General features: G+C 35.2%; 2 protein-coding genes and 1 long non-coding RNA gene across 3 annotated transcripts; 1 reads left to right on the top strand and 2 right to left on the bottom strand.

The window, feature by feature from the left end:
* Positions 1-1,963: 1,963 nt before the first annotated feature.
* On the bottom strand, positions 1,964-3,223 carry LOC117335756. The gene is made up of 2 exons (XR_004534487.1): positions 2,997-3,223; positions 1,964-2,684 (listed from the first exon to the last, which is right to left on the bottom strand). It is a non-coding gene; the product is annotated as an uncharacterized LOC117335756 (long non-coding RNA).
* Positions 3,224-9,031: 5,808 nt separating this feature from the next.
* Positions 9,032-12,403, top strand: LOC117336600 (G-protein coupled receptor GRL101-like). Its single transcript, XM_033897212.1, has 5 exons — positions 9,032-9,089; positions 9,621-9,853; positions 10,580-11,489; positions 11,992-12,125; positions 12,344-12,403. Exons 1-5 carry the CDS (start codon positions 9,032-9,034, stop codon positions 12,401-12,403), a joined length of 1,395 nt encoding a protein of 464 aa, XP_033753103.1.
* A 4,392-nt stretch (positions 12,404-16,795) lies between these two features.
* LOC117335753 lies at positions 16,796-23,090 on the bottom strand. Its single transcript, XM_033895934.1, has 2 exons — positions 22,760-23,090; positions 16,796-18,442 (listed from the first exon to the last, which is right to left on the bottom strand). The coding sequence occupies exon 2, from the start codon at positions 18,425-18,427 to the stop codon at positions 16,919-16,921; it is 1,509 nt and encodes a 502-aa protein (XP_033751825.1). The 5' UTR covers positions 18,428-18,442; positions 22,760-23,090; the 3' UTR covers positions 16,796-16,918.

Raw genomic sequence — 23,090 nt, 5'->3', positions numbered from 1 at the left:
TCGGATAACTGTTTTGTAACATCGCTGCATTCCCCCGATAATTGTTCAGTGACATCGCTCCACTCCCCCGGATATTTGCTTCGTGACATCGCCTCACTCCCCATGATAATTGTTTTGTGACATCATTCCACTTGCCTAGATAATTATTTAGTACATCGTCACTCACCAGGATAATTGTTTTATGACATCGTTTCACTCCCCAGGATAACTATTTTGTGACAGTGTTCCACTCCCCCGGATATTTGTTTGGTGACATCGCTCAACTCCCCATGATAATTATTTAGTACATCACTAAACTCCCCCAGATAATTATTTAGTACATCGCTCCACCACACAGGATAATTTTGAGACACAGCCTTTGTCCCCAGGATTATTGTTTCGCGACATTGCTCCTCTCACAAAGAAAACGTTTCTGTAAATCGTTCATTTGTCCACGACATATATGTATTACCATACATTGATATTTTCACCAGGACATTCACATTGCTGGCTAGGAGTATTTTAACCACTTAGTCGCTGAAACAAAATCACATCTTAATCAGAGTGTGTTTTACGTCACAAATATCACTGCAATAATGATAAGCGGTATTACGCGGTTTGTTTTCTTTGTTATTACCGTTACTCTTAGCTCAAATTCGATGCAAAATGTGGATAATTTGGATCAATTTAGCTCCAGGGCAATTGAACAGGAAAATGACTTTAACGGAAACAATAGTTTTCTCAGTTCTGATCTTTCTTTACCACGTCGAAACCACAAACTACGTGAAAGCAGGGCGATAATAGAGGAGTGCTCCAAAAGTAAGTTAAATCATATCCATCTCAACAAAATTATCATTTCTTTTTTTTAATTTGAACATGTTTTTATTCATTTTTTACATCACAAATACAAAACATATCACAGTACATACATACATCATATGACAATTGACAACACAATTGTGACACTACAAAAAGCTGTAGGACCATTTATGGACAAGGCAGTTGTTACAATTGAAAAATTCTACAGTGTATACATGCGTAGAAGATTTAAATAACTTTGTCATCTAGCATCTCGTGCCATCCTCCCCATCTTTTCAGAAATTTAGAATAACAATTCTTTTGTTTATGAAAATATTTCCCTATTCTATAGTAGTAACAAATCCGAGTTTTGAAAACTTCAGAGCACATGTAAATTTTACGAAGTCTACATAAGTGAATATATGGCTTAAATAGCATACATATAATATTAATTGCAGTATTAAAATTACCCGGTAACCCGAACAAAACTGATACCGGTGATAGATTAAAATTAAAAGGGGTTTTATCTTGTATCCATTGTTCTAATTCATGCCGGATTTTACTTGTCCGAGAACATTCATAGAAAAGATGTAACAAAGTTTCTTCTTTTTCATTGCAAAAAGTACACATGGGAGAATCTAGCACTTTAATTCTGTGAAGAAAAATATTTGTAGGCAAAATACGATGTATCAGTCTATACTGCAACCATTGTAACTTAGTATCTTTAGACATCTTAAAATTAGATCTATTAACTCTCATCCCCCATTCATCATCTTCCTCAAAGTCTAAATCCCTGTTTCATTTTGAAATGTATGTTTTTGTTAGTGAACGCCCAATTGAATGTATCAGTTCTTTATATATTTGTCTTTTTCCTGGCCCATCATTTAATATAATATGTATAAATTTGGGGTGCAGGAGTTGGTCTCCATTTACACTTATTTTTTCTCTGAGGTTGGGAAGAGCTTTTATCATTGTCCTCTTCAAACCTTCAAATAATGTGAATGGTGGATTGAAATTATAGAAGAGGCAAACATTATCATATGTATAGAGATTACCATTAGCATCCAATAAATCACGTACATTAAATATACCATGCTCATACCACTCTTTATAGTACAAGCTTTGCTTATTAATTGTTGTAACGTAAACTGAGCGTGATTGATGATATTTGCACGAGAAGACAGACTACAATATATACAAGATTTATTTACAATTTGTACAAGCATGTATATTAACATTTATTTATAAACACGCTCATTACACAATCTTACATACAACACACTCTGATACATTCATAGACACATAAGCATAAATACATAAACATAGACACATAAGCATAAATACATAAACATAGACACATCAGCATAAATACATAAACATAGACACCCTATTCCCTACAAGTCTCTCAAAGGCCACCACAGTTGAACATCGAGTCCACACAGTTACGTTGCTAAGCAATAGATGAACATGAATGTCTCCATCATCGGTCCCTCAGAATCCAATCAGTGCCGTCTTATACAGCGGAACAAAATCACACACGCAGTGCTCAATATACATGTACTGAACATGGTCAGCATCCACAACAGGGAATCAACGTTATAGTAGAACAGAATCTCTACGTCTGTAATGATGATCCCAAGACATTGAATATATCGACAACTGTGACGTCATCAATAACAATGTCACATCTCTGCCGCGATGTGTATCACCGCTCAGACATACCACGCAGGTTATGTCGGTCCATCCTTCCAAAACAGGGAAGGTTCACAACAGGCATACAGTTCATAGGACGAGTAGGATCTCGTAGTACATAAATCAGTACAGCTATTCGGCCCTCGGCTCTAGGCCTCCATACCATAGGTGGGTAGTGTTCATGGTCTCATCAATTACGGTGTAGGCCCATCAAGCTACAACAATATAGTAATTACAATTTACTTTACAGTTATATTTTATGTATTAAACTATTTAAACAATATATATTCCACACTACATATAAGCAAAACCATACTTGTAAACATACTAGATACTCGCGCTCATTTACCGACGACACACAATACACCGCACGTGCCTCACTAGTACTAGGTCACGCCTAACAATACAGGTAACATTTAGTGACTATAAAACACTATAAACACACTCAAACTGGCAAATATAACAACAGACAACCTATTGATAACGTTATGGGGTAATATTGGGTTATATTTGAAGGAAATACTTACCCCAATCTGTAGTTTGGGCGTCGAACAGGGCTACGCTCCAAATACCCGCTGCTAGGTTTTTTACCTGTCCGCCTGTACTCCCGCTTACCTGTTGCTCATGCGCACACACCCTGCCGCGGTCTCAACAGTTGAGAAACGGCGCGCAATTTAAAACTCTTAAACCAATACTCAGGACTAAAACAAATACATACAAGTTACAAATACTTACATACACCAGATATGGCATGTGACAATTGTAAAAAGAGAGTTGTACCAAAGAGGTTCTGATAATATGAATTCATCCTTTGGTGGCGCTATTCTTTTAACTTCACTCAACATTAAAAAGACTTCTTTCCAAAACTGATTATGAATAGACCTAGAAGTTTGCTTGTAAAAGTCATCACTAAAAATGTCAATTTGTAAGCCTTCCTTAATTATGGATTTGGAAACTTCTTGTAAAATATGAGCCCAAAATGTATATGTGTTATTGACTAATCTTTTTATCCAGGTAAGCTTGAGAGATTTTAAATATGATTCCAGGTGTAACATATTTAACCCTCCATTATCCTTTGTTTGAATTAACAGTTTTCTTGCAATCCTGTCAGTTGTGTTACCCCAAAGATAAGAATACATAATTTTATTTAAAGTAACAATGTGTTTTGTTGTTGGATTGGGGAGACTTAAAAATAAATGTACCAGTTTAGATATAGCCAAAGTCTTAATGACTGTTATGCGGCCTAAAGGAGTTAAGTATCTTTTAGACCAATTTTTAAAAAATACATCAATTTCATTTATTTTGTCAGCGTAGTTTAATTCAACCATACCCTCTAGTCTGGAACAGAATGTGATTCCTAGAATTTTTATTGGACCATTAGTCCAATTTATGTTGACATCTGAACACATTTTTTTATCAGAGTTAGCTTTGCTACCAATCCACATGGCATTTGTTTTTTCAATGTTAGGCTTTAGTCCTGAATATTTTGCATACTGATCAAGTATATGTAAGGCTGATCGAAGAGAGCTTTCAGATCCATCCAATAAGTATCATCTGCAAATTGTATAAGTTTTGCTTCTTTTTGTTTAATAGTTATACCCTTTATATCTTTGTTATTCCTCACCATAATAGCCAATATTTCAGCACACAATATGAAAATATAAGGAGAGACAGGATCTCTGCCTACATTAAAAAACTGTGAAAAATATCCATTCTGAATAATACACAACTTAAATTTATGGTTCAGAATTCTCATCCACTCAGATATATTTGGTTCAAAATTAAAAAAATCTAATGTTCTTTGTATAAATCTCCATGAAACTGAGTCAAATGCCTTCTCAAAATCTACAAACAATGCTAGACCAGGCATTTTATGTGTACATGTATAACTCATTATATCATAAAGTGTTCGAGTATTCTCACCAATAAATCTTCCTTTCAAAAACCCTGTTTGATTTTCATGAATTAAATCAGACAATACTAGTTTGATTCTATTGGCTAGACATCCAGCCAATAGTTTGTAAGTGGTATTTAGGAGTGATATTGGTCTCCAATTCTTGAGCAAGTTCCTTTGTTTATTTCCCTTGGGAATTAAAGTTATGATGCCTTGCTTTTGTGTAATTGACAATGACTTACACTCGAAAGAATGTTTTATGGAGTTATATATGAATGTCTTAACATCTTTCCAAAAGAATTTAAAAAAAACTCAGCTGGAAAACCATCAGGGCCTGGGCTTTTATCATTATTAAGTTCTTTTAAAGCTGAGCCTACTTCTTCCATTGTAATCTCACCCTCAAGGTCATCCCTTTTATCCTCAGACAATTTTGGGACAGTACAATTCTGTAATAGGACATTCAAGTCAACATCATCTAGATTTTCGTCTCTACTTTTATAAAGATTGGAATAAAACCGTTTGGTTTCTGAAAGTATTTCTTTCTGATTGTTTATTTCAGAACCATTCTCTGTATTAATTGAAGTAATTGTTTTATTAACATAATGCCTTTTCTCTAAGTTTGTAAAATATTTGCTTGGTTTCTCACCATCCTCTATCCACTTTGCTTTGGCTCTTATAAGAAGACCCTTCATATATTCTCCCCTTATTATTTCTTGTTCTGCTTTTTTCTCTAATAGCATATTTGAAAAGACTTCAGAGTCTGGCGAACTATCGCACAACTGCTGTAGAAAAATTATTTGATTTTCAATATTACAATATTTTAATTTCTTTTCTCTTTTAACTCCTGCACTGTAACCTATAGTCATTCCTCTTATTTCAAGAAGTAAGGTCTCTAGCAGTAAATGCTCATCTATTACAAAGTGTAACTGAGCTGGGTCTATATCTCTCAGATTTTCTCTATTATAAGGTGTGGCGGCATATCTATCTGTGACTACTTGTATCACCTGTTTAACTTTATCAACATATTTGTTATCTCGTAGAAGAGAGGTGTTGAATTTCCAAAAAACCTTTGCCCTTATTGAAGTTGGAAAACTTCAACTTCAGTTCAACTATAGCATGGTCGCTTCTGTATCCTGGGCTAATGTCAGAATGCTCATAAACAGACAATAACTGTTCAGAAACAAGGAAAAAATCTAACCTCCCCTTTTTCATAGGGGATTGTTTAAACCATGTGTATCTTCGGAGGTCAGGATTATTCACTCGCCAAGGATCGCACAGTTGCAATTCTTCAATCATTTTTAAAACTTCCTTTCTAGAGTTTGGATTGTTAATATGAGCATAATTACATGTATCTATTTTTGGATCTAAAGTTAAATTCCAATCGCCACAGAGAATTACAAATTCATTATCGAACAAGTTTACAGTATCTCTAATTTTCTTTAAAAAAAAAGTAGGATTATCTCTGTTTGGTGCATATATGTTAATAAGAGTAAAGCAGTAGTTTGCAACTTTTATTCTTAATGCTATCATGTTACCCTCATCATCCTGTTTTTTGTCTTTTATCTCATACTCAAAGTTTGTGTTAAACAAGATTGCAACTCCTCTGGCATTCCCACGAAAATGATTAAGAAAACATTCATAGCCCCACTGAGATCTTATAAACTGAAAGTCGGAATCCTTAAAATGTGTATCTTGAATACAGTATATAGAACAATCTCTTTTTTAAGGTAGTTAAAAACGTCTTTTCTTTTATTACAGTCGCCCAGGCCCTGTGTATTTAATGAAAGTATTTTAACTGACATATTGTAAGATGTAAAAAAAAAATCATTTGTTTCTTCTCGTAACAATGCATGATTAATCCTCGAGAAAAAGGTCCTACTGACAAACATACACAAAAAAGATGAAGATACATATAAACACAAAACAGAATTTTTACCCTTCCACTAAACATTCCTGACTAGCTTCCTCAGAGCAAGTATGGCTGTCTGTTTAAATTGTAGTCTGGCCATTCAAATTTTTTTTTTAAAATATCTAAAAAGTGAAGGATGTACAGTGCAAACAGGGAAGAAAGAAAAGAAAAGTTTTCACTGCACATTCTGCAGTACAGAAAACATCCAATCATCATACATGGACCCACTCATGAACTATCTCATGTTATTGACCTCATGTTTTCAACTTCACTAAGTATAATATCATGTTTGCATGGTTTATTAATATTTGTTGAATTATATCTAGGATAACATTAATTCAGTCTTTCACATTCATAATCATTGATTATTCAATATTATGTCTTTTAATCAGTATATTTATCTCATATGTCAAAAATAAGTGGATATATACATAATGTATATATACACTTTACTTTCAGAGTTAAATTGCTTCCATATGTTAAAACCATGCAAAGTTAAGTATTCACTTATATCAGTGAAATGGTTGTGTAACAATAAGTTACAACATATTATGCACATGCTGTATAATCAAATATATGTATTGTACATCCAAAGTGTATTATCATCAACTTACAATGTGTTAGTTGAATGTGATTGCTGGGAATAAAATCTTCAGTATTTATCTGGTTATTGTTTGTGTTCATTGTAAGAAAGTTTGTCAATACTTATAGTTGTATTCATGAAATACAATAACAGCTACAGTATGAAGTTGCTGTGCTCATATTCAATCAAGCCGGTCTGTATTTGAAAATAGAATGACCCATGATATCCATGGTCAAATACGTATCAGTTATCATGACTGGAATATTTGAAACTTAGAAACTAACAAAACACAAAAGCATAGATCAAGTAATGAACAGTTCGGCATTCTGCCTAATTTCATCAAAAGTAACTAAAACATAATTAACAGGAAATTATCACTCAAGTCACTGGTGTTAAACTTTCTTCCATGTTCCCTTGGATGGGTCTTTAGGCCTAACCTCAAGCCACACATCCCCTAGACTCAGAGATTCTTGGATTCTGGTAATGATAGTTTTGTCTTTTTGTTTCATCTCATAGGCTTTCCTAGCTAGACCTGCTCTTTTCTTTTTAAGCCTTTGTGGCAAATCCGTTCTAATAGTGATTCGTGTACCTTTCGGAATGTTCCTCGCGGATGCCAGAATTTTATTTCTATCCTCCATCGTGGCAAATTTGATGATAATACTAGGTGGACGGTTGACACTGTCCTGGCCTGGAGCCTGGTATACAGGTAACCGGTGTGCGTTGCAGTTAATAATTTTGTTCGTTACAGATTCATCAAGATTTAACTTTGAGTGGAAGAAATCTCTTACTACAGCCATAGTATTTTCTTGGGTCTTCACGGGGATTCCGTAAATGAGAACATTATATTTCCTACTTCTGGCCTCGGCATACTCGGCCCTTCTTTCTAGCTCCGCGATTCTCTCGCTGATACTGTCAATGCATCTCACTTTGTTTTCATTTTCTAAAATTGACCCTTCGATTCTCTCAATGTCTGATTGTAATCGGTTAATACGTTCATCAGTTTCTTTCATATGTTCAGCGAAAGAGAGTTCTAATTGCTTGACCTGTTTTTGCAGTTCGCTCGTAACTTTCTTTTCCATTTCAATGATTAAAGATTTAATGTCGCTATTGCTTACTTGGTCTCCGTGGTCAGAACACGTGCTTTCTGCCATGTTGCCTCGTACTGGCTGTTTCTTTGATTTATCGTTGTTCTGGAAATATCCCTTCACAGAATTGTTTGTTGAAACTTGATTTTGTAGCTTCTGCGTTTTGTTTTTCCTAGTATGCGGCATCATATTCACGTATATCTTAGGTGTTAGCCATCGCTTGCTCTCCGCCTTCTTACAGTCGACTTACCGCGGCCGCCATCTTACCGGAAGTCCAAATTATCATTTCTTAATTAAGAAATGATTAACGATGATTCGTGTATTATTGCAGGATATACAGCGAGGACGAGGATATTTTGCAATTAAATTAATAACGAAGGCCGCAGGCCTGAGTTATTAATTAAAATTGCAAAATATCCTCGTCCTCGTTGTATATCCTGCAACAATACACGATTCAAAGTTGATTATTTCTATTCTACCATGTACAGTTTAGTTCTTAGATCGACTTCTTTCTAATAGAAAAACAGCAAAGAAACCCCGAGAAAACCTTGTGATTTATTTCTTGAGTATTACATTATTTGTTGATGAAATATACAGGCAATACAGTACTACGATCAAGAGCATCTTTCATATGGCATTGATTTTGAAAATAAAAAAAAAGGATAAAAAAAAAAAAGGGAAAAAACGTGGACCTCCGTAGGATTCGAACTCGCGTCGTGATAAAAATTAATGAAAGACTAACCCATTAGCCCACTAGGCTATGGTGACCTTAAAGAAAACGGGTAGATATATAAAATTGTGACTCCCGACCGTGTATTATTGGCACGAGCGTGTATTATTGGAAAATAATACATGGTTTTAAACCAATCAAAACTGGCGTTGCATAGCAAACATGGTGGAATTGTGGATAATTACTTTCTTTTAATGGTCTTTCTCTGGTATTTTTTTTCAAGTGTTGAATGTTTTTCGCATAGAGAATAGTCAGGAGACCGAAGAAAAAATTTGTCCACCAGAAACATATCATCAACTTGAGAAATACGAATGCTGTTTAGACTGCCTAGAACGAGACACAGGAATAGGTTGTGGTAAGTATGTACTATGTACTACTGAAATGGAACTCAGACTCAGAACGACTAACCAATGAGAATCGTATATAGGGATTGGTCTCAACATCCCGTTTAGTGCTTTGATATCTCATACATTTTATTTGTGAAATGTATTTTCAAATCAATCAATTCCGTTATTTTACAGACACTGTCAATATAACGTGCTTTGATTCAAACATTATACAGTGAAACCTGTCTTTACCGACTATTGGCTTAAACGACATTCTTTTTCATCCTTTTTCGGGAATTACATATTTATTTGTTTACCTACGAGTGCTTAAAATGGCGTATATTTGTTAATTGCGATGAACGTATCGGTTTGGTGACGACAGTTTTCTTTTTCATTTTGATGTTGAATTTATATTTATAAATAGATAATATCATTTTATATTCAAAGACTTGCCAGTACTTAATGATCCTAATGGTTGGCATATATATATTTCCTTGTGGGATATATAAGCGCAAGCAAGGACCACTTACTCTTCCGTGATACCTGGAATCAGTTTCTTTGTACCTTTTTCAAGGGCTTCTTTTACATCCTCGTTATTATGTCAGTAATATTTGTTTGTTACAGTACCACGCAACTGTTATCAGATCTACGACTGTTTGCCTGCATCCCGTCTTGGTTGGACGTATCTGGACTTACGTAATAGTAACATCACCGTTCTTCCAACGAATCTACTCGAAGACTTGTCAGAATTATCTCTTCTTCTATTATCTAATAATCGACTTGTAGGTCTCCCTTATAACACATTCATTGGGCTGTCCAAGCTTACTCTTCTGGATATTGGCGATAATTACTTAACAGTTCTTCCGGGTAATATATTCAAGGACTTGTTAGAACTTACTCATCTTATAATGTATAATAATAACATAATATATCTTCCTAATGACATATTCAATGGACTGTCAAACCTCGCTTACCTAGACCTATACAAGAATAAAATTACATTTCTTCCTTATAATGTATTCAACGGCTTGACTAAACTACGGGTTCTTAGTCTGCGTTGGAATAACATATTAACTCTCCCTCCTAACGTTTTTAGTGGACTTTCTCAACTTTCCTATCTCGACCTGTACAACAATAACCTTGTGTTTATCCCTTATAATATCTTAAGTGGTCTATCTAAACTTCGCCGCCTCTTCCTTAACAACAATGATATAATACTTCTTCCGGACAACCTTTTCAATAGTCTATCGGAACTTCAGTATCTAGATTTGTCACATAATAATATAGCAGCTATTCCATTTAATCTGTTCATGGGGCTGTCTAAACTGACTGACTTATATCTGCACGGCAACAACTTAGTAGATCTTCCCAATGATGTATTTGTTGTTAGTAATTCAATTGGACATCAAAACCTATTGAATAATGAGTCAGCTGTCGTATCACCTTTACCCGAGAACCTTTTAAGAGTAGACCTGGCATTTAATTCATTGGTCCATTTACCACGTCTACCAAGAACACTCTCTGAAATTAATATTCGGGGCAACAACATAAAAGTGACCGAAAATATGTTTAAGGGTTTATAGAACCTAACGAAAATATTGACTGCCAATCTCTTCGTTTGTTGTGTTAAGCCGACACCCGAGACTGAGTGTTTTGAACCAATATCATCATTGCAGAGTTGTCATAGGAACCCAGACACCTGTAGATATAAAGGTCATGCAATATCATCATGTTATGCTTTGATAAGTTCATATATTCTAAAAACCTGCCTTTGGATTATTGGAATATGTGCTTTAACAGGAAATCTTGCCGTCATAGTCTACAGAATATTCTTTGACAGAGAAAACATTACAAAGAACTATTCACTGTTCACATTGAATTTGGCTATTTCTGATTTACTAATGGGTATCTACCTTCTGATAATTGGTATGGTTGATGCGCATTATAACGGTGTATATGCCTGGAATGACCAGAAATGGAGAAAGAGCATTTTATGTACCACGGCAGGTATCCTATCTAGTGTATCCAGCGAAATGTCGACATTTCTTATTTTAATGGTTTCAGTAGACAGACTTATTGTTATTATGTTCCCCCTATCCCGTCTCTCCCGACGGAGTATTTCATGGAGAATGGCACTGATTGTCTCAGTGTTATTCTGGATAGTCTCCGTAACGCTGGCAATCATCCCTACGGTCACTCTGCAATCCTACTTCAAAGGCGAATTCTACTCTCAATCAAGTGTATGCCTCGCCCTTCCTCTTACAACGGACATCCAATCAGGAACAGAATATTCCTTTGCTGTATTTGTTTGTCTCAACAGCATCATCTTCACTATTAAAGTGGTATGTCAGATATGTATTTTCAAAAGTATCAGAACCAGTGGAAGACGAGTTACATCATCACAGAATCGCCAAAGAGAGACGAATGTTGCAATAACTCTGTTCTTTGTGGTAGTGACAGACTTTTGCTGTTGGTGTCCCATTGGTATCATGGGTATGTTGCTTTCTATAACGTCTTGTCAAAATCGTGATTTATACTCTATATTATCTTATTTCGCCCGAGAACACACTATAAAGTTCTCTTGCATGAATCTTACTGTTGTAATAATAGAGACTACGACATGAACATGAAACATTTGTAAATGTATTCAACTTTATATTTTTACCACATATTAATCAAACATGCAATAAAATACAAAATACAAAAAGTAAACATATCTATTTATTTATTTATTCATCTTAAATCTAATATATATATATCATTGTTATAATTACTTGCCTATGATTCAATTGCTTTATAAGATACAAGACAGTGGTGGACAATAACAAGGGAAAGTAATTCACCATCAATTTTTAAAAAATACCTAGTCTACCAGCTTTTTACGGCTAGACAGTATGACGTTTTATTGGGAATCGTGTCACAGTATTAAAGCCAATCAAGAAGTATGAAAATATCCTTTTATAACAAAATATGACCTGCACGTGATATGTTCCAGGTTTGGCTTCTAGATATCGGGTGGAGATTCCTGGGGGCGTGTATGCCTGGGTGATGGTGTTCGTACTACCAATTAATGCCGCCATCAATCCGTTTCTGTACACCGCTACAGCAATCTGGAGGCGAAGACAAAAGGTGGGTTTATATTAAATTAATTCGGATGGTAAGTTTTTCTTTCGCGTACTTTACTTCTTAAATTAATATTTATCTATTTTTTAAACACCATTTATTGTCATGAGCAGAATCAAACAATATTAAAAAGTATTTAATAATTAGGTAAGAATAGAAATAATAGAAAATCCATTAATTAAAATGATAAAAATATTGTAATAATTAATAATTATCTATGTCAGGAAGATGATCTTTTTATCAATGTTCATGACAGCAATGCAAAACTTGGTGTTTTATGGTAGGTTGCATGCTAATCATGCGTGTGTTTACTTGTTTTAATTGAAATTCATGTTTTACTTTCACTTGCGAACTTCCGCTTTTATACCATTTTCAGAGGTACTTAAGTCGACTTATTTCTACGAAATTGCCTACGCTTTGATGTATAAACTGTTAACGAGAAATCCACGATTATTTTCTTTCATTTATCAGAAGATGCACACCGAAAAACAAATTTTCGCTGATATAAATATGTTAAACGTATTAAGAATAAAAGTCAAAACCAAAGGTTAAACAATATCTAAGTAGGTTTCATATTTAGCTCTCTAAATTATAACATTCCGAACGAAAATATTACTGCAATACAAACGCTTAATTTGAGAAGAATTCATTGAAATATATATCCAACAAAGCCTATTCAAACGAAGTAGGACATTACACTGTGTGTTTGTTTATTTTCTTTACATATAACAACCCCCTGCCGTCACTGAAACCATTTTATGAAATTGGAGAGAAAATACCATTGATAAGAATATCATGAAAAATGAACCGCTGTATTGTTTTACTAATCATATACGGCAATTGAAATTCAATACAAGTGAGAACTATTTAGATTGCCATATCACATAGCGAAAGGGCACACACATGTATATGGCATATGTATAGGTTTCAGAGTATGCCTATAAACACAGAGGTCATGCTTCATTGTTGCACGTGTTTGCCAGACATTATAGTGAGCATAGTCTACTTAAGGAGTGAACTAACTTTGATTACATTTAATGCGCATGTGTACAGAGACAAGAAGTTACCGTGCGCATGTCCAGTCGACTATGCTTCAACCACCGACTTTACTTTGGTCCGACCACGGCAACTAGACTTCATTTGGGCACACGTCATCATTTTGAAGCACGGTAGTGAATGGTTATTGTTTATCTGCAAAAGTACCCCATTAGACGAAAAAGGCTGACTAAGGTAAAAACACTGATGAACGAACTCGGTTGTTTTTATAAATGAAACTTATTAGAAATATGTAATACGAGCAGTTGTACTCTGGTGCAAGATTGACCATACCAGCTAAGGTAGTCTCTGCCTAAATATAAATAGCACCCTGATCGGGGGTCAGTCGACCTAGTTATTCAAGTTAGAGAGCTAGTCAAATCAGTAAGGGACCAGTCGAGCGGGGGAATCAGTGTGTTGGAGAGAGTAATATTGCTGTACTGAAGATATAAAATTTTATATCAATATACACTGGAAGAGCCCAGCAAACGGTGAAAGCTGCTAGGAAGTTGATCGTCCATTTTTGTTATTTTTCCTTATATATTAACCTTACTTAAGGAGCATTAAATAGTTTTGATCTATATATAACATAGTTTTTGGTTTCATTTAAAGTGTAGCTTGCAAGCCAGCCTTAATTATGTAACGGATCTCTTCCGAATGAGCCTTCCGGAAATCTGGAATTTCGCATTTACCTGTTTAAGGAGAGTCTAGGGATGTGAACTGGGTTGTGTCATACGTACGAAGACGTGAAACGGCTTTACGCAAGAATTTGGGGTGTTAATTTTGGTATCGATATTTGAAACAGAACGCGAACAAAATGCTACAGATAGATAACTTATTCTTAGCACCATGATGAGACCCAGGTCACAATGGATGGACCATGGTCAGAGAATTTTATCTTTTTATAGGATTGTGCTAGAGTAGGACTGATCGAATATGGAAATTAATAAAAAAAAAAGAAAAAAAAAATCAATCACACAGAGTCGCATTGATTCATTGGCTTAGTGAATTAATCGTTTCATACAGTTTTATGGAGGATTTTACATTCAATGAAAATATGGGGTTTATTTTATCAAGCGAAAATGTTCAAAGATGTGTGTAAATCAAAACAGACAAGTTAAATGCCATCTTTAATACATTTTATTTACATTAAACATAGTTGAAATTTCACAGACTAGCTCATTCATATTAGCATATTTAAGCAAGATATATAATTATATATTACTATATATAATTTCTCACACCTTTGAATATGTAAGATACATTTGTCCCATGTGTAACACCCATGTGGGATATCTCTACCCCACATAGGTGCACCGAGTGACCGCAGGTCCGGGACTACTTTTTAATTGTGTGACGTCACTGGGAAAACACTTCTGTTTGTTTATATGTATAATACTTTTAACAAATGCACTGTATCATTTTGTCTATGTGCCATTCGAACCAATTATTAATTGTGAACATTGACTTATAGATTCAGTAATATTGTTACTGTTTGTCGAGAATGTATTTTTTACAGCGGAAGACTAGATATGTTTCGTTGGGCAAGCAATCATAGGCGGAGGAATATGACGTTATGTCAAACAGTTTCCGGAAAGCCGATCACCACAAAACATCAAACATTAATCAAAATAGATTTGCTCTTATCTTGACACTTTGACAGTCAGCGTATTTCTCAAGTTATACCATAACTTGTTCCCATCTTTATGAATATATAATTGGTTTTATTGTCGGTCACCGAGAAAAAAATACAAAGTTTTTTTATAGTTTCGCCATGTTCGATCAATTTCCCCATGCATTTCACGAAAAAAGTGTGAGAAAAATAGTCCATTATATGTTAGGTATGTGGAATAGGGAAATCCCTACATATGATGGACTCTATTAATCTATAATTGGCATGTAGTAATAACGACAGTGCAGACAGGTAACAAGTTTATTTCTCTATACTGCCGTTATTACTACATGAACAATTATCTATTTCTAGTAATACGCATCCAGCGAACATCTGTTTGTTAGGATAAATTACCTATATTTGAGTCATTACTCACTAGAGCCTATAAACTGTATACCTGGTAATTTTCCCATCCATTTAATTTTCGCCATTTTCGCCATTTCCGCCCTTTGAAGATAGGGCGAATTTAAGACTAAGGCGAAAATTTCTGAATTCCGAGGGCAACTGTATTGAGATTTCCGAACGGAATTTTTCGATTTTATACACGAGGAAAAGGATATTTCTTGAAAACCATCTAGGGCGAATTTTAACGGGGCAAATATGTTTTGTGTTGCTCAAGGACGAAAATTACCAGGTTTACAGTATTTATGTCTATATATGTATATAGCATATATACCTGCTGGTATATTTATATATGTACAAATGTATTTATCATCGTTTTATTCTGAGTAAATATTCATTGATGGAGTAAATCATCAGAAAAAATATCAATATCCTGATTTGTTATTATAGGATAAATAATTATGATCACATCGTTAAGATATCAATATCTTACAAGAAAGTTTAATGATTTCGCATCTCCCTGGCAACAGCCGTCGCACAATGTGTAATTTTCTATCAGTTTGTGGAATACCGGTAATCAGTACTCTCCAACTCATCAAACACAACTTGATATAATCGTTATACAACCTATCGAGATTCACAGAAATCAGTTGAAAAATGTAAGATCTCAGTATAGAAATTAAACACTGAAGTTAAACTTCCAGAAAAATAGCGGAATCAAAAATTGCCTCTCACGGAAGCGTAACCTGATATCATGATTATAAAGCTGACCAAGTTCCAAAGAAATTGGTTGATTATTTAAAAATCTAATTTTGATATAAACAAATAGCAATAACTTTTGCAAAAAATATTTCAGTCAAAATTTTTCATGGGGGAAACAATTATCCTGGTTAAAACGCCTACCAAGTTTCAAAGAAATCGGTTGAAAAATATAGATTTCATGACAAAAAGTATATACCGAAATAAAGGACAATAATTTTTTCCATGATTATCAAACACATAGATATTTAGTAAAACAATTCGCCGTGTTATTCCACTCTCAAACCATTGCATAAATGTGCCGACTGTTGTAGATATATATGTTATAGTCCATTAGTGGAATATGACCTTCCGGTCTTTTGATTGGTCAAGAATTCGAACTTTTACCCCGGCTGCAATTGTTCTTGACGTCATCAATAATGGAATGACGTCACATCACCGGGTCCCAGCCGTCACCTGTACACTTTACTTGCATACGCGAAATTAGACTTGGCCATGTGTCCCTTTGATTAAAGCACATATCATTGTGGTAGAAACAGGTCACACGACTCGTGATTTATGGATATGGAATTTAATTCACACTCGTTAGTTAAGCTTTTTTCTTACATTTTTACCAGTAAAATATCAAAAATTATTCATTCTATAAAAGTGATATCATAATTAAATACCAAAATAATTGACCAATCGGAAAGCCCGACATATATGTCAGCACCTGGACAGGGGGAACTATTTTTTTTGTTTACAAATTATCGTTGTAGGCCTAGTTAGCATACGGGGTAGGTTTTCTTTGATAAAAAAATGTAATTAACAAAATATCTAACAGTGTCTTCAGTAATACCAAATATATTTCACTTGGGCGGCTAATATTTTAATATATTTGGTATTACTGAAGACACTGTTAGATATCCTCTATGTAACTTTTAAAAAATAACTTACTCATGTGAAATAAATTCCATATCCATCAACCACTCGTTATGTAACCTCTGTATGTCTAGTTGAATATATATTCATATGTCTCAATTTTTCCGCTACTGTATCCCACCCAGAGAACATGCGTTGTACTTTCCTGCACCATCTCCACAGTTAGCGGTTCATCTTCGATTTTGCTGATCAAAGTTTTAAGAAAATGGCCCTCCTTGTCTAGCAGGATCACCCGTCGCCGGCCTTGATCAGCAACCAGTATGTTGTGATCCCTATCAAACGTGACCCCCTGAGGATCGAAGTCTGAAGCTTCCATTTGGTCATCCTCATTTTCTTGTCCGTTGTACTTGAATTTCAAATTAAGCTTTTCGTCGCAGACATACAAGCATCCTGGCTCGTTATTGAGGATAGCCAGGTCGCCAGTGTCGGTATTCACGCGAATAGTATTCGGTGTTGTCAAAACCATACCCTCTTCATTTTTGGACACGAAGGGTTTCCTTTTCCCACGCATGTCGACCTTGACTGGTGTTACGTGTCCAGGAGTGACGAGCACGATGTCATTTTCAGCTGTGACGCTGATGCTTTGTGGATCGGACTCAAACTGGAATAGCTCTATCCCAAATGTTTCGTCTTCTTCTTCTTCTTGGGATATCTTTTTAAGAGTATTGTCCTCGCAAGCAACTACGAGACTTGTCACATCGTTGCTTTGGGTCATGCAACAGAGATCATTAACACCAGAGTTGAGTTCAAGCTTTTTAAGGAAGTCTCCCGCAAATGTGACTAGATGTAGTATGCATTCATCGCCACTAACCCATGCGGAATTTCCATCCATTACCGGACAAATGCGGTAAACAGCTTCATCATCTCTATTACGAAACGAGCTTTTTAATTTTACACTTACTGAGTTCAGCTGTGATGTATCGATTTGCAACTTCCCAAACAACGCTTCGAGAACTGTTATATCCTCAAAGGGAGGAGGAGCTATGAAAGTTTGACTTCTGGTCGACGTCTCGCCGTGACTTGCAGAGGCATTCTTTTCTAATTCATTCCCTAAATGGACTGATTTTTTGAAATCTTTATACTTGCGTGAATGCACCAAGTCACGACATTTGTTAACTTTTTGCTCTAGTTTCGTTTTCACATCTGTAATTTCTTGAAGAACTTTCTTCAGTCTTCTGTTATTTTTGCGTTGGTATCTTTCGGATTTTTTTCTACCACTTTCAACAATTTCATCGATATGAGCTTTTAAAATTTTGCCTCGTTTTTCTATTTGAGAAACTAATATCTGAGATTCATTTTCATTAACGTCCATTCTTTCTTTCACATTAGCATAGTCTAATCCTAATTGTTTCAATCGGTCGTCGGTATCGTTAAGAACTTTCAACACCTCCCACTTCTGCTCAGAAATGAAGTCTTGCACATCGTCCATGATGTGTCCACTGTGCCCACTTACCACGCACTTGCGACATACGAAATCCCCTTTACATGTTTTACAAGAATATTCCACTGGTCGGTTGTGATCTCTGCATTTCTCTGAAGATACGTCTATTGTTCTTTCGACCGCTACCTGTCCAGCCATGGCGGTATCACAACCCTAAAATCAAAAGAAAACTTCATACAATAGTAGCTAATTCATCTTTTCAATTTTGTATAAAGGTGAGACACCAAATAACCACTGTTTTGTTCACATGGTATTCAATGATGTTTGCAAAGGCGTCCCAAAAACGTGAAATCCAAATGGAGTCAATGTCAAAAATCCAAATGTCATTAACCATGATTTTTAGCAATAACCAAAATCTAACCACAATAACCATAATCTACCCAAAACACTGGAAGGTTTTATCACTAAGGTATCTTGGTATTTGGTCAGAAAATATATAAAAGATTTTTACAAATAATCTGTGCCGTTCGTTCAAAGTAGATGAATGAACGAAATTTAATATTTCTTTGCAAAAGAATTTTAATAATGCTAAACGGTCAACATACAGGATAATTTCTATGAACTGCAATCCACAAAAACCACCAAATTCACTTTTGCTTAAAATTATCACTTTACTCCTTTTATTATTATTATCATTGAAAGAAAACAATGAAAATAGAAAAAAAAAAGAGAGAAGTAAAAGAAAATAAACAAGATAGTGCTAGGGAGATAGGGCAGGGAAGCAGTTAATCTGGAAAGAGAAAAAATATGATGAATGACTGACATAGTCGAACAGGTTTGTTTTGTTCCTACCGTCAACTTAAAGACGAAGAATGAGTTACAAAGATTGTCATCTTCAACCCAAATTGCCGATTTAACTACGTAGTAGATATATCATATGTTTGGAGTTCGTGACCTGGTTCTTATCTGATCTTTTTGTATTTTTATTATGTAATAGTGTATATGCTTTGCCGGAATCATAAACTTCATTCATTTACAACAATAAGCGCGCATTGGGTCTTACTGCGTGAGGAAACAGGAGTAGCCAAAGAAAACCCCCATAATCAGCAGGTGACTCCATACTTTTTCACATCCAGTCAGGGAATCGAACAACTGTACCACCCGGACAACCACAAATGGAGGTTAAAACACAACACTACTCCAACACATGTTTTTTTTTTCTATAACGGTCCATCGATAATTCGAGTCAATTAGGACCAAAGGCACAGGAATGATACCATAATATTGATCCTAAAATAACTTAATGCATAATATCACTATCATTTTTCATCTCACAAATGTTATTGTACAGTGTAGTGGTACTGTGTAGTATGAGAGGTGTATCAACACCGATTCATTGTTATTGCTCCTGTTATCCACTCCCTATCACAAAGTTACCGGCATTTAAATTCATCATAGTTCTCAGGTTGCGTATTTAGAAAATGGCCATATGGTCTAACAGATGGACTGGTTGGATACTTCCGCTGTAAGATATGATGTCCAGTAACTGACTGATAACTTCAAGAAGCTATTGGTTCATTAATAATCGATATGATTTCATTTGATGAATAAAAGATATTAAAATGTTGAGACCCTTCGACACCAAAATTTGGGACCAGACCAAGCAAGACCAGACCAAATCAGGCCAAAATTTGGGGCTGGACAAATGAAACCCGACCAATGGGACTGGACCAGACCAGACCAGGCTAGACCAAGACCAGACCCATGACAGTCTAGACCAAGACCAGGCCAGACCCATGACAGTCCAGACCAAAACCAGACCCATGACAGTCCAGACCAAGACCAGACCAGACCCATGATAGTCCAGACAAAGACCAGACCAGACCCATGACAGTCTAGACCAAGACCAGACCAGACCCATGACAGTCTAGACCAAGACCAGACCAGACTCATGACAGTCTAGACCAAGACCAGACTCGACCAGACCTAGTACAGCCCAGAAAAAACCAGGCAACGTTTGGGACTGAACAAACGAGACCCGACTAATGAGACCTGAGAAGACCAGCGCAAGATCAGAGCTAGGTCGGACCAGATCAGAGCAAGACCGGACCAAGGCCGGACCAGACCAGAGGAAGACCAGAGGAAGGCCGGACCAGATCAGAGCAAGACCAGACTTAATGAAGCCGAGATCAAGCCAGACCATGAAATATCGTATGAATAATTAGACAATAGTCACCAATGTTTTGTTTGTCCAGCGTATTTCTGATGGAACGTAATGTTCAAACAAAGAATTGAGTTTATAATTGTGTATGAATGTAGCACCAGACCTAAAAGCTCCGGAATAAGTATGTATAGATTCAGACAAAATGACAAGAAATCATGGCATCATTAAGTAGTGCTTAATATTCTTGAATGCTAACAAGTAAATATAGATTTACACAACACATTCATACTTTAAATGAACAAGCACTAGTACATGTAATATGTAATATCACTGCGATATCTTATCTTTCCATTGATAAGTGAACGAATGACAAAATGTCGAATCTGTGATGCTAGAATGACGGATTGTTTGTGACATTAACTTCAACTATTCTTCTTGGTCAAATATGAAATACATCATTCATACCTTTTTTCACATATAGCACAACAGCCAATACACTCATACACATGTACAGTACCGCGTGGATGACTCAGCCCTATCAAACAAAAACGCCGGCAGCACTGTAGATAAAAATTCCACAACTTGTTTACATTCCCTGAGGAACTGCTTTACTGTTTTATAAACTCAAACGCCGCTAACATATCTAACTTTGATAGAAATACCTCTAGTTTACAAAATATATCTTCTCTGTAATACATAACAGGTTAAATAGATTTCATGATAATTTTATCAACAGGTATGCCGTTGTAGTAGATGTTGACATAGAATGTTAAGTACAGTTCAATTTATTGCTTTGAGTTGAAATATAATGCGGTGATCGGGTATGTGTTTTTTTAAATCATTTTGATATAATATATATTTTTTATCAAAAATCTTTGCCATTGTATCTCAATTAAAATAAAAATACAATAAAGTGATATTCATGAAAATATCTTTAATTAAAAATACTTTGACAAAAATATAATTTGACAGCTGTTGAAATGATATAAATCAAGTTATATGCAGTCAAACCTGTCTATATAGGACAACAAAGGGACGGATCAAAAGTGTCCTTAATAGACAGGTGGCCTCTATACAGTGGTTAATTATATAATAAGTTGGAAGGAGGGGTAATGATGCGTCTGTCTTTTATAGACAGGTGTCCTCTATACAGAGGTGTCAATTAAAACAGGTTTAACTGTGGTTTAATTCAAACGATTTATGTAAATTTAAATAATTAAATTTGATTGTTTTAAGTGAAAATTCTTTGCAAACAGTTGGATATCATTAAGATTCATTTACGTCAATGTTTTGAGTTATTTTTTAATTAAATTGTAGTCTGATATTCCTAATGAACTGTCCGTGTTGTGGTATTGACTAAATTGCCCTTTAATTCATGTTTTAATGCATGAATATTTTTTTTCTGAAAATCATTTGGTTTGCAATCAATTACACAATACTCGATATTCTTACGTGCATTCGTTATGGTAGATTATTGCATGTATAAAGAAACAATTGTCTCTGATCTTAGACTTGAGTCTGTTCAATAGACAATCGTCAATATAATGCTACATATGCATGTTATCAAAGTTATCAAATACTGCAGAAACATATCTGATCGAAACGCGACTGATCTGCTTATTACAAACATTAGCTCAATACGTAAAGGTAAGAAGAGAAAACATTCCTTACACCACCTCAAAATCTGATCGAGATGTTTGTATGTAACCAGATTTTAGATTATTTAGTTTTGTGTTCTGGTAAAGTATGCAATATATATTCATTATACATTCAATGAGGACTCGAGGTAGTCAGGCATATTACCTTTTTTAACAGTCGGGGACAAGTCCGGGCAAGTAATGAAATGTGATATCAGTACACATTTATCTCACAAAGGAGTACAGTATGACCCTATGTTTATGTTTAAAAAATAACACCCAGTCGGTCATGCGACATTAAACGAGGCGGGATTTTTTTGTGTTGGTTTAGTTTTTTTTCAAAGTTGACGAAAATGGTAGGACAATGTAAATATGAGCATTGAACAGTGGTTTTAATATTGTTATAGTCGATATAGCTGCAAGATGTATGGTGGGCAAATGTAGCCTGGAAACCCTAACGGGTTCCCATGCCATTTGCCCACCATACATCGTGCTGCCATATCGACTATAACAACATTAAAACCACTGTTCATTGCTTAATAATATCACAACTGCCGAACATATATCACAGAAAAACTATCAATTGTGGAGCAACAAACACATTAAGTGGGAAGTACAGTAATACATATCTACTAACACAAATCACAAAACAAATACCACAGTATTTCAGATACTAACTAGAGTATTATAAAAATAAAAGTAAATAAGGATTTTTTTTCTTTTTCTTACCTTTAGAGCGCAACTGCTTTAACCGTAATCGCTCAGAAAACGACCTTCTGTTCACCACCAAAATTTGTTTACAGATAAGTACAGGTAATCGAGCTAGGTAGAGAACTACGTCATAGCAAAAATATCGATCTGCCAGATAAACTTCCTGGTTAAATATTTTGCAGACACGGCCAACTCGAATATTGTGGTCGGACAATATATTTGCCTTGTGTAAAACTGATGTGTATCATGTTACCATTTTTAGAAGGCTCACACAACCGTCCAAATCTTTAAAGAGCTGGTGACAAAAATATCGTATACAATGTGAAGGCAATTACCATAAGATAGAATT

Source organism: Pecten maximus, chromosome 10 (genome assembly GCF_902652985.1).
Source record: "Pecten maximus chromosome 10, xPecMax1.1, whole genome shotgun sequence".
NCBI classification, from domain to species: domain Eukaryota; kingdom Metazoa; phylum Mollusca; class Bivalvia; order Pectinida; family Pectinidae; genus Pecten; species Pecten maximus.
This window is presented reverse-complemented; position numbering and strand designations above follow the sequence as displayed.